Source organism: Agelaius phoeniceus, chromosome 18, assembly GCF_051311805.1.
Source record: "Agelaius phoeniceus isolate bAgePho1 chromosome 18, bAgePho1.hap1, whole genome shotgun sequence".
In the NCBI taxonomy this organism is placed as follows: Eukaryota; Metazoa; Chordata; class Aves; order Passeriformes; family Icteridae; genus Agelaius; species Agelaius phoeniceus.
This window is the reverse complement of record NC_135282.1, coordinates 856,179-877,173: the sequence shown is the minus strand read 5'-3', so window position 1 is coordinate 877,173 and position 20,995 is coordinate 856,179. Positions and strand designations below refer to the sequence as shown.

General features: G+C 48.8%; 1 protein-coding gene across 2 annotated transcripts in view; it reads right to left on the bottom strand.

Moving 5' to 3' along the window:
• TMEM132D (transmembrane protein 132D) overlaps positions 1–20,995 on the bottom strand; it is a 196,210-nt gene that overhangs the window by 71,123 nt on the left and 104,092 nt on the right. For both annotated transcript variants that reach the window (XM_077187774.1, XM_054645765.2), the window contains one exon: positions 2,046–2,229. In XM_077187774.1, coding sequence (XP_077043889.1) covers positions 2,046–2,229 — 184 coding nt within the window. The remainder of the gene's footprint in view (positions 1–2,045; positions 2,230–20,995) is intronic.

Sequence of the window (20,995 nt, the reverse complement as noted above, 5' to 3'; positions counted from 1 at the left end):
TATTTTTGTTCTCAGAGCTATATTTTGCCACTATATCACCTGACAATAAAGCACTCACGGCTCGTGGGCACACCTGAGGAGAACTCTGCTTTCCTGCCACCACTGGGACCACTGGGGAGCAAACCTTTTATCTTTTCAATTATGTATGGAGAGAACAGAAACCCCAGCATCTCCCATGACGTCAGTGATGGTTCCACAGCCCTAAGCTCACCCAGAACTGGTGTGGCTGCACGGCAGGGCCCAGCTCACAGCAGAGCTGCCCAGGGTGTTCTGTGGGAGCCCCTTCCCTCAGCACAGCAGCAGAGGCTCCCAGGGCCCAGCAGGAAGATGCAGCCGTGCAAAGGGTGACACAGCTCTCATCTGGGAGCCAGCCCCAGCCAGCAGGGAGAAAATGTGGGCTTGGTATATAAAGAACCCCAGCACCTGAGTGGTTCAGAAGTTGGTAAATACAAATAACAAGAGCAGCCAGTTCTGGGAGTCTCAAAGTGCAGAGAACACCTCCAGTCTTCAGTAATGGCACAATTAACTTGCTATCACCAGGCAAATATCCAGGTTACATTTTTTTAAATGCTTTGAGATTGATTTTTGTTTTTCTTTCAGCACTAAATAATAATGTGTCAATATTTTCTAACAGGTTGCCTAAGAACAGAAATGAGGCACAGCCAGAGCTTACACAAGTGTGCTTCATCTCCAACAACACAGAAATGTGAGAGGGACAGAAGAGGAAATGCACAAATTTCAGACTGTACTTGAAACTTGGGTACCTAACAGGCATTTTTTAGGTAAAAACAAGGCTGAAGGATCAGGCCATTTTCAAGTCCTCTGGTTTGGACTGTGACCATGGGGTACCTGCTTGATTGCACCTCTGTAGAACAGACAGCTGGCTACATGCTGTATTTTGTGCTCCCCACTAATTCAAATTAATCAGAGCTCATGCCACTCCTTTGATTTCTTTTCTCACTCTCAAACGGACATGGAGTCAGTTCTCAGGATGTGGCAATCCTGTCTCTCAGGATTACTGTGTCCCAGGCCAAGGTAAGAGCACTCTTGGCTCAGAGATGCCCCACGATGGAGGAGTGCCTGAGCACACCTTGTGCTGCACCCACAGCAGCTCTGAGCAGGGCAATGCCATCAGCTCACTCAGCTCCTGCCCTCCAAAATCCTTCTGAGCAGGGCAATGCCATCATCAGCTCAGCTCCTGCCCCCCAAAACCTTCTGAGCAGGGCAATGCCATCATCAGCTCAGCTCCTGCCCCCCAAATCCTTCTGAACAGGGCAATGCCATCATCAGCTCAGCTCCTGCCCCCTAAAACCTTCTGAGCAGGGCAATGCCATCATCAGCTCAGCTCCTGCCCCCCAAAATCCTTCTGAGCAGGGCAATGCCATCATCAGCTCAGCCTCTGCCCCCCAAAATCCTTCTGAGCAGGGCAATGCCATCATCAGCTCAGCTCCTGCCCCCCAAAATCCTTCTGAGCAGGGCAATGCCATCATCAGCTCAGCTCCTGCACCCCAAAATCCTTCTGAGCAGGGCAATGCCATCATCAGCTCAGCCTCTGCCCCCCAAATCCTTCTGAGCAGGGCAATGCCATCATCAGCTCAGCTCCTGCCCCCCAAATCCTTCTGAGCAGGGCAATGCCATCATCAGCTCAGCCTCTGCCCCCCAAATCCTTCTGAGCAGGGCAATGCCATCATCAGCTCAGCCTCTGCCCCCCAAATCCTTCTGAGCAGGGCAATGCCATCATCAGCTCAGCCTCTGCCCCCCAAAATCCTTCTGAGCAGGGCAATGCCATCATCAGCTCAGCCTCTGCCCCCCAAATCCTTCTGAGCAGGGCAATGCCATCAGCTCAGCTCCTGCCCCCAAAACCTTCTGAGCAGGGCAATGCCATCAGCTCAGCCTCTGCCCCCAGACCCACAGCACCAGCCCAGGCAGGAGCTGCCTCCCAAGGGAGCTGTGCTGTCCCCTCCCAAGGCAGATCTGGCTCCCCAGGTGCTCCCCCTGTCCCTCCCTGGGTGCTGAAGCCCTGCAGAAGCCAAACAGTTCCTTACCATAGCCAAAGGGAGAACTCCTACCAGGTCCTTCTGGCTCACGTAGATCTTGGAGATGCCCAGGTCTGATGTGGTGTCTCCAGGATATTCCACCTGCCAGGTGATGAGCTGGGTCTCAGGCAGGTCAGTCAGCTCTTCAATTTCAAAATCAATCTGCATGATTTCAGAGGCAGGGCCCTCCGCACTGCAGGAAAAAGGAATGAAATGTTCACTCACATCACTGATAAGCCAGGAATATAATTGCTTTTATATTAATAATACCTTGGATTAAGGCTCCTTCAAAGAGAGGATTTGGTGGGATGATGGATTTAACAATGAATTAATAATTTGCACTTGTCTTAAGATTTCAGGTTATTTCCCAGCAATTCAAGTGGCTCAGTAACACTTTGTGGCTGGATCACTGTGCACTGCTCCATTCCACAGGGGGAGAAACACAACCAGATCAGAGGCAAACAGAGGCTGGAAGAACAGCCCAAAGTGATCCCAGACCCCCCTTCAGTGAGCACATTGCACTTCCTCCCTGCTAAAGCAGCACGTGAACAAACATAAAGGGAATCCTTCCTCAAAGGGGAAACCACTGCACCAAAAGTATTTTCTGTTTATTGAAAATACAGTCATAGAAGAAAGGTCAAAGCTCGGGATGGGGTCCATGAACAAGGGCAGCAGGGAGCAGAGGGCTGCAAAACTCTGAATTAATTTCTGGCTATACTGCTGCCTTGCTGTGAGTGTCAGTGGGAAGCTCCTTTTGTCCTTTGCTAAACCAGGAATTACAGATAATGGAGCTTGTTGTGAGAGAGTTACAGAACTGGGTTGTTTAACATCAGCCAGTCCTGCCAGGATCCCTGAGTGCAAAGCCCCAGAGAAGAGCAAAGCCCTGCTGGGTGTGGCATGGTGGGGGCACGGGGGGCTTTGGGAGCTGCCCTTCCCTGGGTTCCACGTTTGTCTCAGAGGATTCCATACTCTGGGAGCTGCCCTTCCTTGGGTTCCAGGTTTGTCTCAGAGGATTCCATACTTTGGGAGCTGCCCTTCCTTGGGTTCCAGGTTTGTCTCAGAGGATTCCATACTCTGGGAGCTGCCCTTCCTTGGGTTCCAGGTTTGTCTCAGAGGATTCCATACTTTGGGAGCTCTCCCTCCTTGGGTTCCAGGTTTGTCTCAGAGGATTCCATACTCTGGGAGCTCTCCTTCCTTGGGTTCCAGGTTTGTCTCAGAGGATTCCATACTTTGGGAGCTGCCCTTCCTTGGGTTCCAGGTTTGTCTCAGAGGATTCCATACTTTGCTCTCCTTCCCTGGGTACCAGGTTTGTCTCAGAGGATTCCATACTTTGGGAGCTGCCCTTCCTTGGGTTCCAGGTTTGTCTCAGAGGATTCCATACTTTGGGAGCTGCCCTTCCTTGGGTTCCAGGTTTGTCTCAGAGGATTCCATACTTTGCTCTCCTTCCCTGGGTTCCAGGTTTGTCTCAGAGGATTCCATACTCTGGGAGCTCTCCCTCCCTGGGTTCCAGGATTGTCTCAGAGGATTCCATACTCTGGGAGCTCTCCTTCCTTGGGTTCCAGGTTTGTCTCAGAGGATTCCATACTTTGGGAGCTCTCCTTCCCTGGGTTCCAGGTTTGTCTCAGAGGACTCCATACAGCAGAAATGCAAAGAGGGAAGATTGGAAAGGGAATTGATGCAATTCCTGTAAAGTTTGTTATAAAACCAGCTACTGCATGGAAAGGCAGTGAAGATTGCATTGTTGAGGCGAGCTCCTTAGGCCAGTGGCATTGAGAGAGACAAGAAAAAACTCAATTTCCTGTAAAGCTGCAGAGCAATGTGGGATTTCTTAGCAGTGCACAAATCCAGGGGACACTGAGAATGGTTTTACTCCTGAAGTACTGAATGCTGAATGCTTCAGTGTCTGTGTGGAGGGGAAAGAGCAGAATTTCCTTCTGTGGGATAATCCTCAAGGAGAGGCAGACTGGCACAGCACTGAGGTGTCACAAGGCATTTCTGCTGGAGAGTGAGTGCAACCAGGACAAAAGGAACATTTCAGCAACTGATTAGAGAATCCCAAAATGCACCCAAACCCCAGCAGGCCTCCCAGCTGATGTGGGAAAAGAGCAGAAAATAAGGATACACTTTTATGAAAACCATTTATGACAACAGCCCCAGATTGGGACTATTCCCAAGATCCTCAGAGATTTCCACTGTGCTGACTGAATTCAGAGCTCCATGCAATGCCTCTTGAAGAGGCTGCTCTGATCATCTTTAAGGTTTGTATTTCAGTGGATGCACTGTGTCCTTTCTCTCCTGGATGGAATTTAAAGTGAGCCAAAATGGAACACATTGTGTTCAATTTCTCATTTCTTCATGTCATGGAAAAAAGAGCAGGATTTCTAAACTAGCCCTGAATGCAGTCTCATTTCATGCTGCTCTAGGTGGGATCAGAAGATGCTTTCTGCAGCTGTGACCACTGAATCTCAGTTACCTGAACTGTGTGAGCAGGGATGGGCAGTGCATGGCAGTCCCTGGCAAAGAGCCTGGTTTGTGCAGGGTGTCCCACCCAGTTCTGTGCCTGAGGAGCTCATGGAGTGCTCAATGTCCTCTGCTGCCTCTGGCTCTGAGAGGGGCTGTGCCCGAGCCCCTTGGCTGTGGCCGTGCCCACAGGGGTCCCAGGGTAAGGGGAGAGACGAGGAGCTGACTCCATGGTTCACAAGGCTGATTGATTATTTCATGATATGTATTATATTAAAACTATAGTAAAGAATAGAAGAAAGGATTTCATCAGAAGGCTGGCTAAGAATAGAAAAACAAGAATGATAACAAAGGTTTGTGTGTTGGACAGAGTGTCCGAGCCAGCTGGGCTGTGATTGATTGGTCATTAATTAGAAACAACCACATGAGCCCAATCCCAGATGCACCTGTTGCATTACACAGCAGCAGAGAACCATTGGTTGCATTTTGTTCCTGAGGCCTCTCAGCTTCTCAGGAGGAAAGATCCTAAGGAAAGGATTGTTCAGAAAATATCATGGCTACACCTGGCCACAGCTCTCAGGTCAAGGATGCCACGCTGCCCTCACCAGCTGTGCTCCCTGTGCTCCTTGTGCTCCCTGTGCTTCCTGCACTCCCTGTGCTCCCTGTGCTCCCTGTGCTCCTTGTGCTCCCTGTGCTCCCTGTGCACCTCCCAGCACAACCCTGCCATGTTCCCACCACAAACTGAACCCAGCTCCAGCCCTGGCTGCAGCAGGCTGGGAGGGACAGGAGCAGCCTGAGGCCATGGATATGCAAACCAGGATGTGCCACAGCAAAGTGAACACAGAGCCTGGGGCAGAGCAGAGCAGAGCAAAGGGAATTGTATTCTCCTCCAGCCCCACAAACGTGCACAGCACATCTCCTGCAGGGCACCACAGCAGTCTGTGGCCTGAAACACTGCACAGCCAGGGCAAGGGGCCACAGCAGAGCTCAGCACAGGGAGAAATGTTCCCTGGGATAACTGGGAAAACTTCCAGCAGAGAGAAGGGTGGCAGCAGCACAGCTGACCCCAGCAGGCCTGAAGGGGTTTGTGAAAACCATTACAGGGGAGAGAAAATTAAACTGAAAATTATTTTCTCATAGAAAGAGGGGATGAGATGATTTATGCACCACAAAGTGGAAAAAAGGTGACATTTCAGACAGAAGTTAATTTTTTGGGTAAAAGTAAGGTCATGTGCTGTGTTGGAATTCAGGCAAAACCCCCAAGTTTCCATCCCTGTGTGGGAGGAAACAACATCAACCCACAGCAGATGCAGGAGAAATGCCTAAAAAGCCAAAGCACTGCCACGCTGGAACAAAGCTCTGTATTTTTTAAAAAACATTTCATTTCTGATACAGATTCTGTTAAAATGAAAAAAGAAACCTTTTCCTGTGGCATTTCCCCCAGAATGTAAACAATTTCACTAAAAGGATTTCACAAACCTTCTCTGCTCCTCTCTGCTGGAATTTTAAGCCATTACTCCTGATACCATCACTGAACAGGACTTGTTTCCTAACTAAGAATGAGGAGGTGGAAAGGAAATCAAAGGATCAGTACAGAATCAGCCCTTGCTTCAGAATATTTGCTTTTTGGTACCTCCTTCTCTTCTCTCCCCAGCCCTGGAGCTCCCCTGGAGCTCCTGGGCATTGCATTTCCCCTCCCTAGAGCAGCAGATCCCCAGTGCCAAAGTCTTTAAATAAAGTGGATTTTATCCATATTTTTGCAGTGCTCCTGGGAACATGCAGCCCAGTAACAAACTGTCTTCACACCTAAACAGATTTTGGGTGGGGGAAAAAAGGAGGAGAAAACCAGAAGATATTAAGAGAAAAGAAATCACTGAGTGAAAAATCTCCTGTACCAGAAGGAATACATTTTTATATATATATCCCATCTATATTTAAAGTAGCCAGGAGAGAATCCCGATAATCTTATAGTTTATTTTCACCAAGAAAAGATTGTCTGTCTAGTCTTTGCTGAATTCTTAAAAAATATCCCCAGCTCTGGTCTCAGGAGAGAGAATCCTTTTATTTGTGAGGGTTTTTTGTTTGTTTTAAGAAGCCTCTGCATCTGAGTCAAACTGTTGTGGCAGGAGGGACATTTGCATTCGTGTCCACATTTGCTGGGGAGCCAGAGATCACATCTCTGCTGAATAAACAGGCACTCGTGCTGCACTGAACCCTCTGCTGTCCTGACAGCCCCTGTGCTGCGGCTCCTGCGGGCACCAGCGGCGAGGGCTGGGACAGGAACCCACAGACCCTGGAACAGGAACCCACAGACACCGGAACAGGAACCCCCAGACCCTGGAACAGGAACCCACAGACCCTGGAACAGGAACCCACAGACCCTGGAACAGGAACCCACAGACCCTGGAACAGGAACCCACAGACCCTGGAACAGGAACCCGCAGACCCTGGAACAGGAACCCACCCGGGGCTGCTGTGCAAACAGGAGTCAGGGCAGCCCTGCGACCCTGCCTGAGCACAGGGAGAGCCCTCGGGGCATCTCCCACGGGCCTCTCCAAATTTTGGGGGACGGAGCCTCCTTCTTATCCCAATTTTATCCCAGCCACATTTCCCTCTCTCTTTCCCCACTGCCTGAGGTGCTTGAGAGGTGCAGACCTCCCAAAACTCCTAATGCCCCTTTTCATGCATGACCCCCTTTTCCTCTCCTTGTGCCAGTCAGTGATTTTCCTATGGAATCTGTGCTTCTTCCAGTGTTTCTCATCTCTGTGTATCCAACTTCCCCTCTCAGCAGACCCAGAGCTGTTTGTAAAGACAAACCTCTCTCATTCCCTTCACCCATCAGGGAATCCTTCCCCTGTCTCTTGTGTCTCTCAGTGCCAGTTCTGTCAACCAGCAGACCCAGATTTGTTTGCAAGGACAAATCCCTGACTCCTCCAGGACCCCTCTGGGGCAGCTTCTCTGGGTCCTTCTGCCTCTCCCAGGTACCACAAGGTAAAACCCCCACAATACTCTTACAGACAGACATTCCTTATTTAATGAATCCAATCCAATCGACTTCTCCCTCTGCTTTCCAAGCTGCAGTGCAATCATGAATATTTTTCAGCTTGTTTTTGGAGAAAGCTTTTAAGCCTGCAATAACAACTGCAGGTTTTCCGTGGACTATTTGGTCCCTAGAACTGGTACTTAAGGTAAAAAACCAAATGCTGCAGGAAGTGCCCCAAAGCAGGAGTTAAAACAAGCAAGGCAGCACCTGCCAGCACTGAGGGGCTGGCTCAGCTCCAGAATGGGAGCTCAGCTCACCCAGCCAGGGCTGGGATCTGCCTGGCCAGGCCAGCAGGGCCCCCAGCCCTCCCTGGCACTCACAAGGAACACGTCAGAGCTCACCCAAAAAGCTGGAATTCCATTAACCCAAGCCCAGAGCGTGGAGCAGCACTGCCCCACGTGCTGTCAGCACACTGACAGCTCATCCTCCATACATCCACAAATAACACAAACTAAAATATCTCAGACAAGAAGGTGAGACCTGGGGCTCAGCCCATCCCAAGGTCAGAGAGGGCACTCTAAACCCAAGGTCTGTAGAACCTGGAGCACTGTGCTACAGCAAAGATCATTACTCACCACTGAGGTATCAGGAGAAGGTGGTACAGACAGCACTACATTAAAATTTAACTTTACTCAGTGTCATCTTACTATTAAAAATTCAGCATAGGTAGACTGAAAAGTCATTTTTCTGTGGGAATCACCATATGAAGTGAACCAACTAGCAAGAAAAATCACCAAAAAATGAGTCTGCTAATCATGTAATGGAGTGATTTTTAAAAATCGATCCATCTCTCTGGAGCTTGACATCAGTAGTGTTGGTTGAGAAATATTTGCTGAATTATTTATTTGACTTTTATTTTTTTGCTATTGTCAAATAAATTATTCACTACATGATTTTCCAGCTGTTGATAGCACTTTTCCCAAATAACTCAATTCAGAAGTGAGCAAAAATTAGCAAAGCTCTTAATATAATATCAATTTAAAACATAATTACCCAGCGAGCCAGCAGTTCAGTTCAGAACCAGGGTTCTGAGCATCCCCTGGCGTGGCAAACACAGAGCTCATTTCCCACATGGTGCCAAGGAAGGGTAAATCATGCTGACTTTATTCCATCTGATACTCACTCAATAAATGATCCCCAGCAGTCAGGGACTCCAGGTCCCTCTGCAGCAGCCCCACACGAGCAGCACAGCCCCAGCTCCTGTGCAGGAGGCAGAGCTGAAGGCTACAAACATGGTTTTACTGACAGTGCAAAGTCCAGTAAAACCCTGCAAATACCCTCAATCCAGCTCTCTCCACCTGCTGCTTTACTGTCCTCGTACAAAAATAACAATAAATGGGGGATAACTCACTTGCAAGTGTGGTAGAACTGCAGAGGAGGGGAGCACGGAGCCGCGAGTGCTCCCAGTTCCCTGGGGAAGGGTCTGCAGGAGCCAGCCCAGGCTCACATGCTCCAGGTAACCAGGGAATGGGGTCATGGCTGGCTGAACCAGGGGGACATTGGAAAAAGGAACCACAGCTGCCGTGCTTTGGGCAGGAAAGCCAGGTATGAAGGCTGCAGCCAGGAACAGCTCAGCACAGGGGCAGGGAGGTGTCTGCCAGTGAGAATCCACAGCACACCCCAGACCCGAGCCTCTGATCAGTGACACTCCTGAGCATTCCTAAATAGAGCAGGAAAAGCCAGGTATGAAGGCTGCAGCCAGGACCAGCTCAGCACAGGGGCAGGGAGCTGTCTGCCAGTGAGAATCATCCACAGCACACCCCAGACCTGAGCCTCTGATCAGTGACACTCCTGAGCATTCCTAAATAGAGCTTTCCATCTTGCATTCACGTGCAATTTGGCAGCCTGCTAACACCCTCACAGCCTCCTGGAAATGAAGGAACCTTTTCTGAATGGCAGGAGTTGCACAAACCCTGCACTGCTCGGGGGAACCAGACCCAGGATCTTCATGCCAAAACCCTCCAGAGGCAGCACTGCCATTATTTACTGTTGGATTTACTGTTGAGTAACCCCAGCACACCAAACTGGGATCAAGCACTGTGCTCAGCACAATTCACTCCTCATCCTACAAACATTTATCCACCTAAAAGCCCCTCTCACACAGGACCAGCAAATTTACACTTGTGCATTAATATGTGTGGGGTTAGACTTTGGAATTCAGAATGGTTTTGAAACTATGCCCCCCACTAATTTTTAAAAAATCTAATTGTGGCATTGAATCCAGAGGGGCAGATCTGGTGCTTTAGCATTTAGCTGCAGCTCTCCATGGTGAGATCTGTAACACATTTTTTTATGCTTTGTTTATTAGTGTCCACACTGGTTCCACAAATGCAATTATATATAAAAGCAGCATTACATTCCACAAGACTCAAGCTTTCAATATATTTCAAAATTAGTGACTTATTTGGAGATACCTGCCAAGGCACATCCAATATATGAGATTAGTACCCTCAGCTACAGGAATTTCCTCTGCTGTGAACTATTCAGCAAGTATTTCTGCTGAACTCATACATCTTCCAGAACTGCAAAGTCCTTTTCAATTAAAATAAAAATTTCTAGAAAGACTTTTCTTTACACAATTGTTCAGTGTTTGCCAAGCCTAGAATTAAAAGAGGAAATACTTTCCACCTTTCTCAATATTAAAACAGAAGTTTCCAGAATCCTGTTTTTTATTTTTAAGCAATAATATGAAAAATAAACTGAAGAGAGAAGATACACCTTGCCTCCCTCCAAACCCAGCTTTCTGGAAGAGCTTTAGGCTGAAATAGATTTTAAATCGCAGAATTACAGGGCAATCGTGGTTGGGAGAGATCTTTGAAATCCACCTGGTCTAGCACCTTTCTCAAGGTAGATTATTTCTCAGTAAATTGTTCTGTCTGTACCAATCAGGACAAGACCCTGTCCCTGCTCCAGCTGTGGTACATTTTCTAGAGCAGATGTTTCCCCTCCACACACCTTGGGATGATGTGACAGCCACGAGGAAATCATTCAGACAGGATGGTGGGACAGGTCTGCAGCCAGTCCCAGGGCCTGTCAAACCCAATCCCTGCTTTTGATCTACTGGTGACATTACAGACTGGGTGAGTTCCAAAGCTCCAGAAGCCCTGTTGTTATCAGCATGAGCTGCTGCAGTCAATCCCTTGGGGCTTTGCTGGTGCACCTGCAGCTCCCTGGAGCCCGAGGCTGTGCAGGGCCTGAGCTCAGGTGCATTGGACACAAGGGTCTGGGAATCCTTGGGTGCGCTCTCAGGAGCGATGGGAAGAATAAAAACAATAAAAATATAACACAATAATAGCAGTGGCAGGTGATGATTGCAGTTACACCGCAGGGAATTACCCCGGGGGAGGTGCCCAGAGACAGCAAAGCCCCCAGGGCAGGGAGCAGTGCAGGAATCGGTGCAGGAATCAGTGCAGGAATCAGCAGCACTGGTTTGTGTCCCTGGCTGTCCCTGCTGGGGTCTGTGCCCCTGGGGGTCCCAGTCCCACTCTCGGGTGGCTCTGTGTCCCCCAGCAGCAGCAGCAGCAGCAGCCCAGTGTCACTGCAGCCAGCGGTGCAGGAGCTGCAGCAGCAAACCCCAAGGGCAGAGACCCCTGTGGCAGGCAGATCCTCCCCTGCAGAAGGAATCCAAGGCTGCAGAAAGCAGAGCTGCACCCTGAGCTGGGCTGCTCCCTGCCAGGACACCACCACACCAAATCATCTCTCCATAAACTCACCCAGCTCCATCTAACAGCACTTAGGGATTTGAAATGCCTATTCCCTGAAAGGCTTCAGCAGAAGCTGATTATTCTAATGGCTGAAGCAGCCAGAGGAGCCACCCTGGCTGGAGCTGAAGTCAGAATTCCAGGAGCCCATCCCACTCCAGACATGCCAGGGATAATGGCCAGTGCAGCTCCTCCTCCTGCCAGGGCTCTCAGTGAAACACGGAGCTTCTGGAACGTGCCATGGCTGGTAACAGCTCCCTCCTCCAGAGTTATTCCTTCCCAGTTTCTGTGTCCTCAAATCACCTGCAGCCAAACAGCTGTAAACAAACCCATTACTGCAGATAGACTTAAATGGACTTTGAATATTCCCTGATCTAAGGAGGCAGATGAGAATGGTGGGCTCCCACCACCTCACCTCAATGCACTCTGGCAGAACGGGGCTGCACTTGTTTGTCATTTCCAAAAGGAAATCACTCTTTCAGTAAAAATAACAACATGATCAGACTAATAACTAGAGAAGTGGAGGAGACGGGAAAACAGCCATGGCATGAAATGCTCCCTGGAATCCCCAGGAATGTGCCCCTGAGAATAGGAAATGTCCCCTAGCCGGGGAGAGGAGCCTGTGCTGTCAGCTGAGGAGGCCAGAACACATCACCCAACCTTCCTTGCATGGCACAGTTCAGCTGCTGGAATTGGGGCTGCACTCTCAGCTCAGCCTGCAGGGACTCACCTGGAGCTCAACAGCAGATTCACTGCTGAGCTTCAGCACAGCCCTGCTCCCACCTGGGGAACCTCAGCCTGAACTCAGAAACCTTTGCCACTGACTGTGGAAAGACGCACATCCAGCCCTTGAAAAAGACACATTGATTTTATTGAGCTGGAGGCAGGGGAAGAGACACCCTAATTGTTATAATTATGAATTCAGTAATGTTAGTAATCATTAACAGCTTCAACAGGTTCATCAATCATTCATGTAAGGGGGAGAAGCAGTAAGTGAAGATCAATGTCTGCTCCAGTAACATGTCACAGCACACACCTAAACACTGCACTGCTTCAACTACTCTTATTTAGTTTTCACTCTTACTGCTACTGCCCCAGACTTTCTTAGGCCAATTATGAGTCTTTAATGACTTAATTGAATGTAAACTCTCTTTCTTTGCAAGGCTAACATGTAACCTTTGCAAATATAGACACTGCTCTTCCTTCCCTGCAATGAAAATCCTCGAGGGGGTATGAGCTGGGACACAAAATCACCAAAAATGTGGGCTTAGAGTATCTGCTCCAAGCGAGCAACATGGAAAATTTGGATGGGGAACTTACTCCAAACCTCCACACTACCAAGGTTCTTGGAATTTGTGTGGAGAAATCCAATGGGCAGCTGTTATGGGTATTAAAAGCAGCCAAACGATGTGAGGAATTAAAACACAGCCCTGCCAGAATTATCACTACAGTCTGTGAATATAAATGGGTTTTTGGGCATGGTTTTCCATTTGCTTTGCTCAAGCTGCTTGACTTTAGTTCTGCTGTCATTGCACAGCAGGATAAGGTACAAACAAGAGCCATGAGGACTGCAGGAAATGGGCAGGGTTTTTAGAAAAACGGTAGAAGAAATAATCTGCCAGATTTCCAGAGGGCCTGAATGAGCAGTACTTAAAGGAACATCAAGTAGAGCAGGAGGTAGGTTGGAGATTTTTCTAAAAAAAATCAGTAGGTGAGGCTTAAAAGGCACAAGAAGCAGAAAGTGCTCACTTTCCACAAATATTTCAAGGATTTATCTGTCAAGGGGAGAAAATTGCTAGAGCAGATAGGCAGGAGAGTATAATTAGAAACAACAGGAAACATGGAGCAAATTCAAAGCAAAAGGACAGTGGAAGAGCCTCAGAAAGAACTGGAAAACACAATATCTGGGAAGGTTTAAAAGTAGAGAGGATAAAATGCTTAGAAAGAAATCATTTCTGCAGTGGCATAGATGGCTATAACAAGCTGGTTGGGGAGTTGTTTTTCTTCTTCCAAGCTCCTTAATAAAGAGAGGATTATGCAATCAGTCCATCTGAGTCCTTGTCATTCCCCCCAGTACATTAGACCCATTTCAACAAAATTAGAGAGAAGAGCAGAGGTGAAGAATGATGAAATCTTGGAAGCAGAAGGGAGGGAGCGCTGCCTGTGTGAGGAGGGATGCAGGGCACACCCTGAGTGCCCCATTCCTGAGCAGCACAGGCAGAGGGGCCCCACTGCTCCCATCTCACGGCTCGCTGCCCTTCCTCGGATCCCAGCTCCTCACTGGCCCTGCTCAGAGCAGCTCTGCCACTCCCTGGGACTCATCTCCTCAGCCAGGCTCATGGGGAGTGCTCTGCCAAACAGCCACGAACCTCAATGGCCTGCTGAGCTGGGCTCTCGTTTATCAGCAAAATCTGCACTTCAGCTCAGTAAATTCACCCATTTTATACTGACAGAATGACTCCTGCCCCTTGCCCAGCGCTGCATGGAAATGACCCTGCAGTCTCAGAATGGAGAGCACGGCCTGGCTCCTGCTCCCAGACAGGCTGGCAGCACCAGGGGCACAGCAAAGGCACCACCAGCACCACGCTGCACTCAGCAACAAATGGCATCTGTGCTCACTGCTCACTGCTCACACAGAGCACACCCCGTGTCTGGAGGGCTGCCTCTGACTGAGCACAGCTAATGGAAATTTAAAATGCAATACGGGTGTTTTCTGTATCAGAGCATCCTAGGACACACAATGAACAGCAGAAACTCCAAAACTGAAGCAAGGTGAAGGAATAACTCTTTTTTCATGGTAAAAACATGCAGTAACATGAATGAATCAAACTTCTCTTGGACAATTCCAAAAGAAAAGCGCTACAAAATATGTCTCTATCTCTTATTTCTGTGCTTAATAATTTACAACTCTCACTCTTTGTTCATAAAAGAAACATTGTGTTCTGCAGAATTTGCGGAGATGTAAAACAAGAGGCAACAAAATCATTTGAATTACTGTTGCAGACTTTTCCAGTGCTTAGGAGCAAAATAATCTAAAACATGAAACAGCCAAGGATTGGTGCCAGAGTTTTTACATGAATGTGAGAAGTGGGCAGATGAATTGTGTGGAGAAAAGATGAGGTAGAAACAACTTGGAAGCTGTTTGTGTAAGAAAGAGAAATGTAGAGCATTGGAGCAGGGAGTGGCTCCAGAGCAGACTTTTCTCCCGTAGGTACAAAGAAAGTGACACCTCCATCAGTCCTGATGAGGGTAAATCATAAATTACAGGGGGCTCCTACTTCCAGAAGGTCCCATGCTGCAAGCATGATCATCCTTTGCTCTTCTCATCTCTCTCATAAAATGCAATCACAGGTGGCAGAAACTTGCACTGCTCTGACAGCACTGTGGGAGCTGCAGGTGAAATCCAGGGGCAGAACTGGACTGAATTCAGGGACACCCTGGCACTGGGTCCACTTCCAAGCAGGAATACAACAGGAGCAGCCACACAGCCATGACAAATTGCAGCTGACGTGGAACACTGAGCTGGGAGCACAGGAGACGTCTGCCTGTGTCACTGCTCTGCTGAGTGACCCCGTGCCAGCCACGTCCCCACTCACCCCTGCACATCTCTGACATCCTCAATATGATTCAGGGCTCCACATCTGTCACTGGAGGCCAAAAGGAAGAGTTCAGGGCTAAATTAAGATTTTCAAAGGAACAGATCCTGACCACTGAGATCCTCCAAGACCAGAACCGCCTCCTTTGACACGGAGGGATCAGCCAGGTGTGCAGCACACCCAGCAGGAATGCCCTGAGCAATGGCCAGGGACCTGTACCCCACCTTCAGGTACCTGTACCCCACCTTCCTGACCTCCAGGGCTGCTCATGGCAGTGCCCAGTCCAAGGGTCAGACTGCAGAGCTCTTTTCCAGCTGGATCACTCCACTCCACTGCATTTAAATCTGCACTAGGCCACTGCAACCTTTGCCTCCTTGACACTCTAAACTACAGATATGAACTCCTCCATCAGTTTGTTTTGAAGCCCCTCAGCTCTGGGGACTCTTGGGGTGGTAGTGCTGGTCTGCACCAGGGCACTGACATTCCACAAGGTCCAGAGGGAAAGAGAAGTGAAGAAAAACAAAAGCAGTAGCTGATAATGCAGTTTTTTATATGAGCAGAGATCCAAGTCCTGGTTAAATTAGGAAAAGCTCAGTGGTGCATGTATTACAACTGGATTAGGTGAGAAGCAGGAACTGGGAGCATCAGCCACACCAGCTCCCCCTGAAACTCCAACAGAGTGAATTTTTAGCTGTGCTTTGCACTCCTGGACAACACAAAGCCCCAGAGCTGTGAATGCTGCTGGTTTTTATGAATGTATATATATCTATCATTTTGATGTGACTGGAGCAACCCAGTGAGGAGTGTGAGGCAAGTGGACGTCCTTGCCCTGTTCAGCAAGCCCCCATCAGTCAGGGAGCTGCTGCTAATGCACAGTGACACCCACAGAGCAGCAGAGAGCTTCCAGAGCAGCAGCTCTGCTCTGCCAGCACAGCCCAGGACACTGCGTTCAGGCACAGCACAGCTCTCAGGCTGACAATGCAACCCCTCTTTGCAACTGAAATATTTATTCAGGCACAATTACCATCAAAGATTCATATTTAAATAAAGGGTAATTTGTTTTTGTTATTACTTCTATTTCTTTTTAAACAACAGTTAGGATTATGAACTGAATTAGATTATTTATTCCTGAAGTGGCTCTTTAACATTCTGCATTTATTAATACCAGTGTGAAATGCTCAGCCATTGATCAAACTCTTTTCCAGAGGGATGGTTTGGGAGGAAAAAAAAACCAAAAACCAAAAAAAACCCAACAAACCAGCCCCTGAGCTCTGGATTTTACAGCCATTACTGTCAATTATCCACTCCACTGTGGGAGCAGAGATTTCATCCATGCCAGCTGCAGCCTCATCCCTGAATGCTGCAGAGGCAGTTCTGCTTTCAAACACTGAAGGGGGCACAGAGACAGAGGGGGGAAAACCAAGCTAGCCATAGAGCAGAGATGCTACCCACACGTCTGGAGACCTTGGCACAGGAGGAGAACTCTTTACTTGAATATATTTTGGTAGTTGTAATAATATAACCCTGACACTGGGGTGGCTCTGGATCTCCTCAGAGATCCTCAGCCCTTTCTGGAGATGCAGCTCCAGGCATTGCACCCACCAAAGGCTGAGAACACACACACACACACAGAGACACACACACACACACACAGACACAGACACACACACAGACACACACACAGACACACACACACACAGACACACACAGATACACACACACACACACACACAGACACACACACACACACACACACACCAGTGCAGGGCCTGGAGCAGGGGATTTCAGGGCCCTGCAGCAGAGCAGGTGCTGCCCCTGCCCTGGGACTGCAGCCCAGCTCTGCACCCTCTGACCCCAGGTCCTTGGGCTCCCAGACACAAAACTCAGCATCACAGCTGCAATTACTCCCCTCTCTGTCCTCTGTCCTTATCCTCCTGTGGTCATTAACTATTTAATTATACAGCACTTCAAACAGGCAAAGCCATGGCTGCAGCTTGCCTGAAGTCAGGAGGGGCCATGGAGATGAGCAGAGACATTCTGGCAAAAAGCTGAATAAAACTGAGGTGACTTAGGTCTAACATTATCCTTTCCCCTGCCACTAACTCTTCTCTCCTTTCCAGATGTCTTTTCTATCAGCAAGAGTTCTAAGTTTTTCTCCAAGAGGAAGAATGGATAATCAGAAACCCCCTTGGAGCCCCTGACCTCTGGTAAATCCAGTCAGCACTGGATAATCTTGATTTTAAATGAACATAAATAAATTACTTGGTAAATAAATATTGCTTTGATATGTTGACAAAGTGGATTATTAAAAGAAGGAAAAAGAAACATGGGATGATGCAAAGCCCACAATGCAGCTGGAAGTGTTGGTGTTTGGGCACAGATTTTAGGCAATGGCAACACCAGCTCCAGCAGGTTCCCCTGCTGCTGTGTTCAGCAGGAGCACAGAAAAAGGAGGTTAAGATACACAACCTGAGCTGAGTGCCTGCCTGACCTCCAGAGGGCAATTCCACAACCTTTCACACTTCCAATTTTAAAGAGTAACTTGCTTTAATTTGAGTCTGGTACAGTGAGAGATGAAACTGTTGAACAAGTGTCAGACAACTATCACTTTTCTATGGGGAAAAAGGAAATAAAACAGCATTAGGGAGCCAAACATTTAGAACAAGATACTGTTTTTAAATGTTTGGGTGAAATATTGCAAGGGTCAGCATGATTATTACAGGATTTTCAGTTTGCATCTGTGTCTTTTGGGTTCTGAACATCAGCCCTGGCCATGTTTTCAGCCTGGTCACCAGGGGCAGCTCCTGCCCCAGGCCTTCCAGCTGCTGGCCCTCCTCAGAGCTGATCTGGAGTAGCATTGCTGAGTTTCTGTTCTTTGCTCATTTTACAGAAAGCAGCAACCATTGCTCAAAAGCCAAAAAATGCCCTGGATTTTTCTGGAATGGTAAAAGGTCAGCCCTAGCCTGAGATGCCAGAAGAAACAACCCATTCAGAGGTGCAGATGAGAAGGAAATTGATCTAAAAGAGGGATAAATGGTGTCTCAGAACTGCGATAGCTGTGGTGGAGCTGAGCCAGCAGTCCTGGCCGATGAGGGTCCGAGATGCTGAGCAGGGCAGGAGGGCACCAGGGGGTTCCCTGGCCCTGGAGTGCAGCAGCACAGAGTGCCCGTGGTGGAAAAGCTGCTCAGGGACACACACACTGTCACTGTGTGAGCATTGCCAGTGCCACATGTGCCATGGCACTGAGAGCAGGGCACGCAGCTTTCATCAATCTCCTGGTGCCCTGCGCACCCCAAATATTTATCCTGACAAAACACAACCCATCTCCAAGTCATTTGTGCTGCAGGGCCTGGTGGAGCTACAGCACAAAGCAGGCTGATCCCAGAGCTCTAATCTGTACTGACCTTCTCTGTCTGCAGGGAAACCTTCTCAGAAACCTTCTCCCATTAGGACTTGCCTTGTATAAATAAAATCTGTACCAGTCCTGCCCTTTCCCACTGTTCAGCTGTCTGTCTAAATTTCACTCTGTGACATTCTTATGCAATATTTTTAAATCACCTAAGATATTACAGGTACCTCAAGAAGGAAATAATAATATCTGGAGTTTATTGTAAAGTATGACCTTAAGGTGAAACGTCATCATCTCATTATGCAGCTGCTGAAAGCACCAGAGGCACACTGAAGTTTAAATAAATTATGGCTTTCACATATGAACACACACACATCCTTGACTTCACTTTTTGATATAATTCAATGCTAAGGACTACTGTGGAATTTATTAACATTCTTGCCTTTACTTTTCTATTTTTCTCTTGTAAATGACACCAATCCTAAACTCATTCAAGTGTAAGAAATGTTATTTTGCTTCGGTTGAGTTTTGTGTGCTCTCAGCTTCTCAAGAGCTATTGCAAAATTCTTGGAGGTTTTTTATCTCCTTCTGAGCTGCTGGAACAGCTGAGAGTTAAATCCGAATGCCCTGAAAACATTGCCTGTGGGTTCTGCTGCAGGCCTTGGAGACCCCCTTGGTGTTTGTGTGGTCTCTCCCTGTACCCAATACTTTGCTGTCGACTCACAAAAAATTGGAGAAGGAAAAAAAAAAAGCCTTACAAATTATAGGAAATGTATATCCTACGTGTTGCTAGGAGGGAATGTCAAGGGAGAAAAATAAACGCTTGCTGACAATTGCCAGTCACTTTGTGGCAGCAGCTAAACAACACAAGAGCTCTGAGCCTTCCCTCCCTGAGCAGCAGGAGGGGATCAGGGCACAGCAGCCACGCTCTGACACTGGGACCCTGCTGGGCTCTGCAGCAGGAGCTGCCCCATCCCAGGGCTGGCCAGGCCTAAACCCAGCTCCCTGTGCCCCTTCAGGGCTGGCCAGGCCTAAACCCAGCTCCCTGTGCCCCTTCAGGGCTGGCCAGGCCTGAACCCAGCTCCCTGTGCCCCTTCAGGGCTGGCCAGGCCTGAACCCAGCTCCCTGTGCCCCTTCAGGGCTGGCCAGGCCTAAACCCAGCTCCCTGTGCCCCTTCAGGGCTGGCCAGGCCTAAACCCAGCTCCCTGTGCCCCTTCAGGGCTGGCCAGGCCTAAACCCAGCTCCCTGTGCCCCTTCAGCCTGGCCAGGCCTAAACCCAGCTCCCTGTGCCCATCCCAGGGCTGGCCAGGCCTAAACCCAGCTCCCTGTGCCCCTTCAGGGCTGGCCAGGCCTAAACCCAGCTCCCTGTGCCCCTCCCAGGGCTGGCCAGGCCTAAACCCAGCTCCCTGTGCCCCTTCAGGGCTGGCCAGGCCTAAACCCAGCTCCCTGTGCCCCTTCAGGGCTGGCCAGGCCTAAACCCAGCTCCCTGTGCCCCTTCAGGGCTGGCCAGGCCTAAACCCAGCTCCCTGTGCCCCTCCCAGGGCTGGCCAGGCCTAAACCCAGCTCCCTGTGCCCCTTCAGGGCTGGCCAGGCCTAAACCCAGCTCCCTGTGCCCCTTCAGGGCTGGCCAGGCCTAAACCCAGCTCCCTGTGCCCCATCCCAGGGCTGGCCAGGCCTAAACCCAGCTCCCTGTGCCCCATCCCAGGGCTGGCCAGGCCTAAACCCAGCTCCCTGTGCCCCTTCAGGGCTGGCCAGGCCTAAACCCAGCTCCCTGTGCCCCATCCCAGGGCTGGCCAGGCCTAAACCCAGCTCCCTGTGCCCCATCCCAGGGCTGGCCAGGCCTAAACCCAGCTCCCTGTGCCCCTTCAGGGCTGGCCAGGCCTAAACCCAGCTGCCTGCCCATGCCAGGGGCATTCTGAGCACACGGGGCTGCCCTGCAGCTCGAATCAATGACATGATTTCAGCTCAGATCACTGAAATTTCCACTGAAATGATTTCAGCTCAGATCACTGAAATTTCCACTGAAATGATTTCAGCTCAGATCACTGAAATTACCACTGAAATGATTTCAGCCCAGATCACTGACATGATCCCCACCAGCCCCTTTTCTCCCTTTTCCTGAGAGTTCCTGTGATTCTTCAGAGCTGTGCCAGCCCTACTGAGAGCACCACAACTGCAGGCTGGGAATAAACACTGGGGAGAGGGAGAATACTGACAACTTCTAGAAATGGTTATCTCATCAACTAAATGAGATTCATATTTGGTTGCTAAAAGCCAAGTTATATCTTTTTCTTCTTTAAGTATTTGCACATACAGAAAAAATTCACTGATAAGTACAATTGTTTAAAAGAAATGGTTTGTTTTTCTTGAACTGATTGAAAACATATTCTTAAATATTGCTTAATACTTCAGCACAGCAGATAGAAATGAGCATGCCTGCAGGATGCCACGGAATAAAAATGCACAGATGAGGCTGCAAAAATAGCAAATAGCCATGAAATGCATGAATCAGTGATGACTTTGTGAAATTCCACCATCTGAGGTGAATATTTTGCTCTGCAGACAAGGATTGCAAACTGCTGCAAAAAGTCTTTGAAAGCACTGCAATATATATGTCAAAAAATAAATTACCCTGAAGTTTGCTGCCCTGCCCTCTTTTAAAGAATTACATAAATCAGCAAATTCCTCACTTCCACTGAAATGCTAATTAAAATAAAGGAAGGAGAACATTATCATTTTCAGTGGAAAACTTGCCCTGGCCTTGGAGAGTTGCAATATTTCAGAGAACACAGCGGCAGTGCATGCTGGAA